Raw genomic sequence first — 10,332 nt, 5'->3', positions numbered from 1 at the left:
ACTTAACCACTGATTTCTAGTCGTGTCCTCTTTTGGAAGGCCAAACAAAGTAGTTTCGCTTTCACAACGAAACACAGGGACACACGGCGGGCTTGAGTGAGCAGTGGCGGGCTTGAGAAAGGCACGGCTGGCAGGCTTGCGGCAACCACATGTGACGACCCCGGGCTACGAGCCGTTTTAGGTAGGTGTGGACAAGTCTTAACTTTTATAAAGAATATCTCTTTGGATTTGAGACTTTAGTCTTTGCAACTTTAGGGATCTTATCTATGCACGAACAGCTTGTAACACTCCAAAGAGAAAGGAAAATTTTAAATTGCATCATATGACCCCTTTAAAGGCAGTATCGGAGGACAACAAAAACATTTTAAAAAATCCACTTCCACAATCGCGGGAGCAGGGACAGAAGCTAGTCTACCTAATTATGATTGACAGAAGCTATTCTAGCTACACTGTTAAAACATTGAATGAATTAATAAATAAATAAAGATTTTTATAAAGATAGTGATACCAAATGTCAGTTTTGCGGAATGTAGAAGCAGACTATTGTTGATTTATTGTTTTAATTGCATTTCTAGTAGAATAGCCTTTTTTTATTTTTATGAAGATATTTCAAGTCTTGGACACAAACATTCTGAAAAGAATATTTAGTAGTAAAGGATTACGTGTTTTATTAATTAAATATCCAATATTAGTATTAATTAAATATTCAAATGTAATATTCTATATATATATATATATATATATATATATAGTGCTGTCAAACGATTAATCGCGATTAATCGCATTCAAAATAAAAGCTTTTGTTTACATAATATATGCGTGTGTACTGTGTGTATTTATTATTTATATATAAATACAAACACATGCATGTATATATTCCAAACATCTTGGTAAATATTTATATCAACATTTAATAATACGTTTTGTATGTATTAAAAAAACATTAAAATTAAATGCTGAATCTGTTAGCATCATTTAATGCACTGTGAACTAAAATGAACTAACATTAACAAAGAATAATAAATGCTCTAAAAATGTAGGCTTTTGCTTACTGTTTGTAAACTAATGCATTAAGACGTCCTTACTGAAAAGTGTTAAATGAAATAAAAATAATTGAAATAAACACACACGCACCCAACATCAAATATTGCAAATCTACACCGAGGTTTGGTGTATGTGATGAACTACAGTAAACATTTTGGAGGACGCTCCCTTATATTGTTCTGCCGCATGTTTGATGACGGTCCCTTAGCTCGCGCAGCGCTGAAACTGATCCACACATAGATCTGTAGCAGTGTGTCACAGTGTGGAAAGGGATACACTCGCGTTTCACATTTTGGCGTATTACAGCCACCGGCAATGCTATGCAACATTTTTAACTGAAAGACGGAATAACAGCAAAAATGACGGTGGATTTTGAGGAATGTGTTAAAGATTCACCCCAATTCAGGTAAGAACACAGCTGCCGCCTGTTTGCATGTGAACGCTCAGATTCGCTTTAAACAGCACGCACATGACACCTCATAATGCCGTTGATGTGTTTATGGTTAATTGTGAAAGATCAAACGGGGTGCTTGTTTGGGGGATCTGGTTTAATTTTAAAACACGACGAGTCTCAAATCAGGTCGGGCATTTTGTCTGTTTAATGTATAACAATATTGTCTTAAAACATGTAGGCTAGACACTACATACTAGTGAGCTGGCTGGCTACATAGGCAGCATTTTGGGACATCGCCCGGCATCTTTCTAGGTTATGAGAGCATCGCCGTGTTCTTCAGGGACCAGTTGAATGAATGAGGGCTTTTTGAGGACACGGATCCTTAGCCGCAATAGCTCAGTATGGCTGATTTGTTGTATAATTGTGTTACAGGTGTTGGTGGATCCTGTGCTGAGTCATTTAAATGGGATTAATCGGTCGTGTCTAATACAAAAGCATCACATGAAACCGAATGCAGTGATTATGTTCTGATGAATTCATGAAGGGGGGGCGTTGCTGCGCTCTACACGCCAAGTATCATGATTACTAATGCAGAGACACTGCATTTACATGATTCATGAAGGCTATGGTCATCTGTTTCTTTAACATTAATTATCACAGTAGTTGTAATTGGAAATGGGATGAACTACAGTAAAATAATGGGATGCGTTTTGAAGGATATTCTTCTGCCGCATATTTGCGTGTATGATGCATATGCACATTAATACCCTGTTGAAAAACCAGCATATGCTGGTTAGGTATGTTTTGATGCTGGTTTAAGCTGGTCCTTTGCCAGCACATGACCAGCATAAACCAGCAAAGGACCAGCTTAAACCAGCATCCCAGCATCAAAACATACCTAACCAGCGTATGCTGGTTTTTTCAACAGGGTAAGCTACAGAAAAATGAAATGGAGTCATTGATACTAAAGATTTTTTTCTTGTTATCTGAGATCAGAGTACAGTCATTTAGTAGTCATTGTTATTAATCATAATAGTCATCAGCAGACTTCATCTTTTTTCAGGGCATCTTGTTCGTTTGCAATAAATAAACAAGCTAATTATTGTTTGCAGATGCTTATTTTAGTTATTAAGTGTCACAGAGAACAGAACAGAATTAAAACACTGATTCTCAACCATGGCCTCAGCAAACTTCTAAACTCCAAAGGGACCTCAAGATGACTTAAAATGATTTCAGTCCCAAACAACTACAAATCTAAATATTTCTCATTTTAATTCACGCTCTCAACAACCATTTTTTTTTTAAAACATGTGATTTCCAGCTGGGAAAAATCATGTAAATTCATAAAATCTTCTAACTATGTGAACTGGGGGAAGAATGGTGTAGAAACGATTTTCACTATTTTCACTCAGAAAACGAATTTCACAATGACACAATTCCAAAGAAATGGCAAGTAACATTGCATTAAAAATTGAAATTTTAAGTAGAAAACTGTCATTGTTTTCAGCGCAGTGAGAGTCTTGGTTTCAGTAGTTCACTTCAGATGAATTCTGATGAGGCGAGTCACAGCTCTTGCCGGTCGTGTGAATCTGATCCGTCATCATACATGATTGTTCAGAAGGACAGGAGATACTGGACTTGTTCTCCATCTGTTCAGTTCATCTGTTATCTTCCATGTCAGACATTGAGGTGTCATGCACTTCATTCTACAGCAATAATATTCAGTACTCCATCATGCACATAGACATTTATCCAGCAAACTGTCAGTGCTTTGCCCTTCTCTGCCTCTTTGTGCCTCTGAGGCTTCAAGGACTTTTGAAAGGCAGGCAGCAGGGTTATAGAGACGTGGAGTCTCTGCGAGGGGTTGCTGATCTGGGCAGACATCCAGTATTCCCAGCTTCACTGATGCTTAAGGACTAACACACTCTAGGGACCATACCAGAAGAGCCAGACAGTAGATTTTAGTGAAAAGTGACTGTTTATCTCCATGACCCTACATGGGACAAGAATGGAGAATGGATGGATAGATTTATGTTGTCATAAAGTATCCTTTACATTCAGTGCATTCAGACACACTTGTATTTTTGCTGTTTTTTCTCTCTCATTATTTTAGAACACACCACCACCTTTTTACGATGTGACATTTCAGACAGTCTCTTATAGGAAAGGAAGATCCTTTTAAGGGTTAGTTCACCCAAAAATGAAAATTATTCCATAAATTACTCACCCTCAAGTAGACTTGTGCCGGTATTCGGTAATGCGATATATCACGGTACTGATTATGCACGATATTGGTATCGTGGGCACTTCTAAATACCGGGAATAATTATATATTACAAATTATTCAGAATTTTGAATGCATTTTAAGAATACTTTTCCCATCAACTGGTCAAAATGCACAACACCGCTGTATGCTGCGTGAAAGACGCGTGCGCACTCTGATGTAAACAAGCGCGGACGAGAAGCACATGGCGGAACATGTGAGAGACGCTCTGGATTAAAGCGCACTTTCACTCTCTGACAGCAGATAGCGCTAAACTGCAGAAATAATAATAATCATAATAATAATTCATTTAAATGCAGCCGTTACCCCGGAAACCCTGTAAACAAAGCAGCTGCACTACTTTCTTTTTCTGAATCGTGTTTAAATTATTTAAACAGCCATTCAGATTTGTGTATTTGCTATGATGTTCATCACAGCGCCAAATACTTAAATATTTAGACTTAAAGGGGTCATATGATGCTTTTTTAAAGATCATTATTTTGTGGAGACTGGTTTTCCTTTGCTAAAGTAAGGAAACTTTGCTTCCTTTGTTCCTGTTAACAAACGTTGTTTTTCACGAGACTCACCGGCGCATGTGCAACGCTGACCTCATACGTCATCTGCCCGGAGCTGCTTCCGTGTACAACTGTTAGCGCAAGCTAGATTAAAGTGATTACTACATTTTGAATATGGATATTTTTCTTACAAAAACGCATAAATTCGCTACAGAAGGCCTTTGTTCACCCCGGAGCCGTGTGAGACACTTTTTTTATGGATGGGCGCTTTTTATTTAACTTCTTTTGAACTGAAGCATGCAACACCCGCTGAGTGCCATGAAACAGCTTGAAAGATCAAAGACAATTTTTTATATAACTCCGACTGGATTCGTCTGAAAGAAGAAAGTCATATACACCTAGGATGACTTGAGGGTGTGTAATTTGTGGGCTAATTTTCATTTTTGGGTGAACTAACCCTTTAAAAGTGCTTTTTACACTTCAAACAATTCTTAGTACCTTTGCACATTTTATTGGCCTAGAAAAGTTTATTTATTATACATTTTGAAGAACAAGGTCACATGATGACCAACACAAACTTCAGACAAATTTATCTCAGTCTGTACATTCTCCAGAGGATGGGCCTGTCCCAATACCCACGCTTGTGGTCTTTGCACTTGACCACTTTGCACTTGTCTACTTGCATGAAGTATTTCAAGTATTTGTCCCAATTGTTTAGTGGGAGCATGAATGGCACTTTTAAAATTTTTGATTACTCACACACTTATAGTGTCATAAAAATGCAAGTAAACTTTTAACAGAGCTTTATAAATTTTTAAATATAAACTTCTACATTCCTGTTTAGTAGCTGACGACAAAATTTAGTAATTGTGGAGCTTTTAATTTAATTAATTTTATGTAATATCTAATTAATTTAACTGACAATGGAAAATTGTCCATTTCTGATCATGATAAATGATGTTTAGCCTCAAATACTGTTCTGAAGTGGTATAATAGATAAGTTGTGTCCCAAATGACACATTATACACTATGCACTTATACATTAAGAATTTATGCACTATGTACTTAACTGTGTACTGTGTGAATTTTATAAGGTTATTTTGTCATTCATAATCAGAATCTGTTAACTCCTCCCCTCCGCTACATAATTAAAGCTGTGACAGTTGAGTGCTTGAAGTGTCCAACATTCCACACTTATTTTTTTTCGGTTATTTAAGTGCATCATCTGTGTGCTTTTTCTTTTTGGATTTTTCAGTGTGAACAACACTAGTATTTATACTACAATTCGGCATAAAATAGTGCACAAGTACCCGATTTGGGATGCACCTATAGTATGGGTTTAGACATTTAGTAGTCCTAGGACAGTCTTGTGCACTTACTTCCTGTCACGTGCACATGCCCTCAAGTGGCACAAGTTTAGGTATTGGAACAGGCCCTCGTGCAATAACATAACGCAAACACCATAATGCTCCAGACCTGGTGGGGGCAGCAGAGAGGCTAATGCTGTTGATGTAAATACCAAATAAGAGTAAGCGAAACATCAGCATGCCAAATGCAAAGAATTTATCTACATTTACTCTGATTATTATTTATAAAATGAGTTATAAAATGTAAAATAACATGAACTAAACTGAATTTCATAGCATGCAGTGTGATGAGGATATGTGACAATAATGTAGCATTCTACTTTTTGAAAAGTTTATGATTGGTTAATAAGTACTTTTTCACATACTATTTAAAAAAAGTAGTAGGCAGTATACTTAGTACGCTAGTATTCCATTCTGAACATGGCACACAAGACAGCATTTCTGCTTTTGGTGGCAATCACTCATAAGATTTAGTTTTAGCTTTGCTAAAAACTACAGTAAAAATTACAGTAAAGTTACTCATTTGTCTAAATGAAGTATTAGACATTACCAAAGGAATCGAAGGAATTTCTGTCTAGTTTCCTCTAAAATCACGATTTCCAGTTAGAAAGTGACTGGGGCATCTACAGAAACAGTCAGCTCCTGGAGGAATACTCGGTTTCACACAAAACATGATCCTCCACTGAGTCACTCCAGCCAAAAAAATGAGCAGAACAGAATTGGCGGGCACTGCAGTGTGTATGTGGACATGCTGACGGACAGCCGGCTGCTGTTGTATAACACAGCGAATCTGGGACGTGGAGAGTAGGAGGCAGGAACCAAAATGATCTGCCCATTCATTCAAGCAGGCTGTCAGCTTTAGGAAAAGTGGAGGTGCAGACATGGTTTCTGCATGCTATAACCTGCAGGCAGGATCAGGGCATGCCAGAGCGGAGTATTAGGGCAAATCAGGTGTGGCTGCAGTACATACTGCACTAAAGAGATTATTGCATAAAGTACAATTGGCTGATTGAAATACAGATATATCTAGGTGGGACAGTGTTGCGTCTGAACTCCTGTACTTTTATAGTATGTCCTGAATTAAATGGAAAAACTTCCGTCTAGACCGTTGATGAAGTATGTTGTGCAGGCATGCAGGTGTGTAATATATAAATGCATTCCCGGTCTTACTACATTGTATTTTTTTTCTTACCACATGTTGTTGTTTTTTTATTTTAACCTAAGGTGTACAGCCACAACAACAACAACAACAACAATTTAAGCACAATGAACAATTACTTTTCTTTTTATTATTGTTCAGGAAATTTTTGTGGGTAAAATCCATTCATTTAAAAAGGAATCCACGCAACCTTGAATTTTGTGTGATGGCAGAAGTTTTTTCCACGCAACAGTCTGGTTACCAATAGGAGTGTAAGAATATTTCAATCAAACTGAAAAACCGCGATACACCACCCACAGTATGCAAAGTGAATGCAAGTAGCTGAGAAAGAAAACAAGGGTGTATTGGATCCGTGCATTGACAGCAGCCGCTGCCGCCAGTCATTAATGGTAATCAAAGAACAAAAGAAAAGAAAATCCCTCAATGATCTTGACTGAATCACTCTTGTAACCTCAGTCTATATTTTATTTGCCTGTTGTTCGGCGCTGACTACTGTAATGGCAACGTGCATCTGTGTATGCGATTATTTTGGAGATGTGTTCCAATATAATTTATCCTTATTTAGGGTATAGGCCTATTCTATTTTGATCTGCAGTTTAATAAAAGTTAAACAGAAAAAAAGACAAATAGTAGCACTGCATGTGTTTCTGAATATTTATTTAAACAGACTGTATAATGATGAAAAACCACAAACATGAGTTATAATTAAAATACACAAATTCCTTCACAGCCTATTTATACAGCGCACATAGTGCCATATTTTTACAGATTTTTTAAACAGTGCATACACTATAATTATGTTTAATTAAGCTGAGATATAGCACTATAAATTCTTAATTCATTTGCACAAACAGATGAATACATTATAGGCCTATATCTCAGCTCGCCCCTCAACATGCACGCGGAGTTTCGGCAGCCCAATACTGAATATTATATTGTGGCCGTTGTATTTTGATTCATAAAATAAAAATTATAAAAATGAAAATACAAAAATTTGATTTAATTTAGTTATTTTTATTTAGTTAAAAACGGGCCAAAAGAGACCTCCGAATTAAACCGCATAAACACATTTCATTACACCAAATACACAAAATAATGTTCTTTTTAGCAACATCACATGCCCTCTTTAATATCCTAATGATTTTTAGCATAAAAGAAAAATCAATAATTCTGACCCATACAATGTATTTTTGACTATTGCTAGAAATATACCCGTGCTACTTAAGACTGGTTTTGTGGTCACAATTATGAAACATTGGATTAGTACAGATAAGTTTTAGTACTAATTTTGCATGTTTAAAGCATATTTTGCTTTTGCAAGGATGGGAACATTCTAGAGGTTTCTGTAACATTCTGTAATATTCTAGTGCTTTCTAGAACATTCCAGAACATTGTAGGACAAAAATCATCCAACTTACACTTCTGAAGTTTTGGACAACTCACTTTTGGTAACTGTTTATGTTAGTTAACCTGTTGTGCATGTAGCATGTAATTTGCATACATATTAGCTTGTATAAGTTGTCAACATATATGTTTGGTTTTCCTGAGCACTGTTAATGATACATAAAATGTAATGTGATTTTCATATTCAGCATGTCAAATTTCATTAAGGAAACATTAAAAATAAAGCAAAATAAAACTTTTATAAACATTTGTTTCATGGTGTAATGCTGAGAAAAATATATCACTGTGCTCATCTGGAAACTTTCAAATACCGAAAGCACTTTTGAATTATTGCTTGTAATGTGTTTCTTTGCTTTATATTTGCTTGTTTGTTATTTAATTGTTAAAATTCTTAACATATATTTGTTTTGATTTATTATTAATTTGTAATTATTGTAAAAAGTAGCCTACTTATAAGTAATTTAATAAAAAAATGCACAAATGATATTTAAGGTCGGTAAACTAATTAATTAATTAATTAATTAATTAAGACAAAAATGTAGCTCAAGAATCGGTTTGGAATCAGATTGTGATTCCCCGAATAGGAATCGGATCGGATCGTGATGTGCCTCAATATTGCCACTCCTACCGCTGACCCTGTTGAAGAGTGACTGGCCCTCTATTGTGAGGTCTGCTTTTATGTATGTGTTTTCAAGAAAGCTTTGTCAGTGAATGTAAGTGCAACAACATGTAGCAAACAGTTTTCCACCACAGCCTTTTCACAAACTCAAAAGTGAAGTCATTCACACACCTGTCACAATACCCTTCATTCAGTCTTACTTTATGACCGCCAGCGGCCTCTTCTTTGAGAATGCTGTAGAACTGGCATGTGACGACTCCTGTCACACCTGCCTTTCACAGAAATGTGCACAGTTTACACACAGTGGCCCACAAAGGTCAAGGTATCGCTCTGATGTGTGTGGCAGATTTACAGTAAGCCTCATTACTTCCTCTGTGGATTAAAACAGAGCCGTCAAACAACAAAATCAAGTTTGTCTCAAGAAGTCACAGAGGGTGAATTGAGTAAACCGTTCTGACAAACTTAATTCATGCTGTTGTTACACCCGGCAGCACACTCAGCACTGTCAAAACAAGCTCCAGAGATGCCAAAAACAAGTGATGGCCTTTTAGACAGACTCTCAAATGCTTTCACTGAGCGGCACAACACTATATTTTCTTTTTGGTCACTGTAGTTACAGGAAACCACCACTTTTCTCTGGGATCCTACAGTGAGGAAAACGGACAGATAAGGGGTCGTGACCCTGGAACACAGCATGTGTTTCTAATGGATGGGCTTCCTTAATCGGCTGAGTGGAATGCATGAGAAGAATGTATGGGTTAAGATGACAACGAATGGATCGGGAGAACATGATACGTGAATTTTGCCATAATGCTCAAACCATCCTTTAGCACACCACCTGGTCTTTGCTGCTCCTAAATTCACTTTTGTAGTGAATTTGTAGTGAATTTCCATCCATACAAACTCTGTAGTGTTTGTATAGATGGAAAAATACGAATTGCTGTATTTGAATCATGGCAACACTTTCATTGTTTGTAATGTATGTGAAGTAAAAGTAAAAAAAAAAAAAATAAATATATATATATATATGTATATATGTATATATGTGTGTGTATATGTATATATGTATGTATGTATGTATATGTATGACAAGGAGGAGCCAGAATCCAAATGCAAGCACAGGGGTTTATTAAACACAAAAAATCAAATAATCCAATCCATGAACCAGGGTACAATCCACATAGAGGAGTCAGGAACATAATCCACACGGAGGTGGATTTTGCCATAATGCTCAAACCATCCTTTAGCACACCACCTGGTCTTTGCTGCTCCTAAATTCACTTTTGTAGTGAATTTGTAGTGAATTTCCATCCATACAAACTCTGTAGTGTTTGTATAGATGGAAAAATACGAATTGCTGTATTTGAATCATGGCAACACTTTCATTGTTTGTAATGTATGTGAAGTAAAAGTAAAAAAAAATAAATAAATTAGCATTGAGATAACTGTAGAGCTTTTTTCTATAAAACTACAGAAAATAAAAATTTCTATAAAATTGCACATAAAAAATATGCAACATAAGACACCAATATTCAAAGATGTAATTGCGCATGTATATATATATATA

General features: G+C 36.3%; 1 protein-coding gene across 1 annotated transcript in view; it reads left to right on the top strand.

Annotated features, from left to right (window-relative positions):
* Positions 1 to 1,260: 1,260 nt before the first annotated feature.
* LOC107699343 (arf-GAP with coiled-coil, ANK repeat and PH domain-containing protein 3-like) overlaps positions 1,261 to 10,332 on the top strand; it is a 93,971-nt gene continuing 84,899 nt past the window's right edge. Inside the window, exon 1 of the mRNA XM_016500574.1 lies at positions 1,261 to 1,450. Coding sequence (XP_016356060.1) covers positions 1,404 to 1,450 — 47 coding nt within the window. The 5' untranslated portion in view covers positions 1,261 to 1,403. The remainder of the gene's footprint in view (positions 1,451 to 10,332) is intronic.

The sequence above is a fragment of the Sinocyclocheilus anshuiensis genome, unplaced genomic scaffold (assembly GCF_001515605.1).
Source record: "Sinocyclocheilus anshuiensis isolate Anshui unplaced genomic scaffold, SAMN03320099.WGS_v1.1 scaffold42, whole genome shotgun sequence".
Taxonomy (NCBI): Eukaryota; Metazoa; Chordata; class Actinopteri; order Cypriniformes; family Cyprinidae; genus Sinocyclocheilus; species Sinocyclocheilus anshuiensis.
Note: the sequence above shows the minus strand (reverse complement) of the source record. Positions and strands in the feature narration are given on the sequence as shown.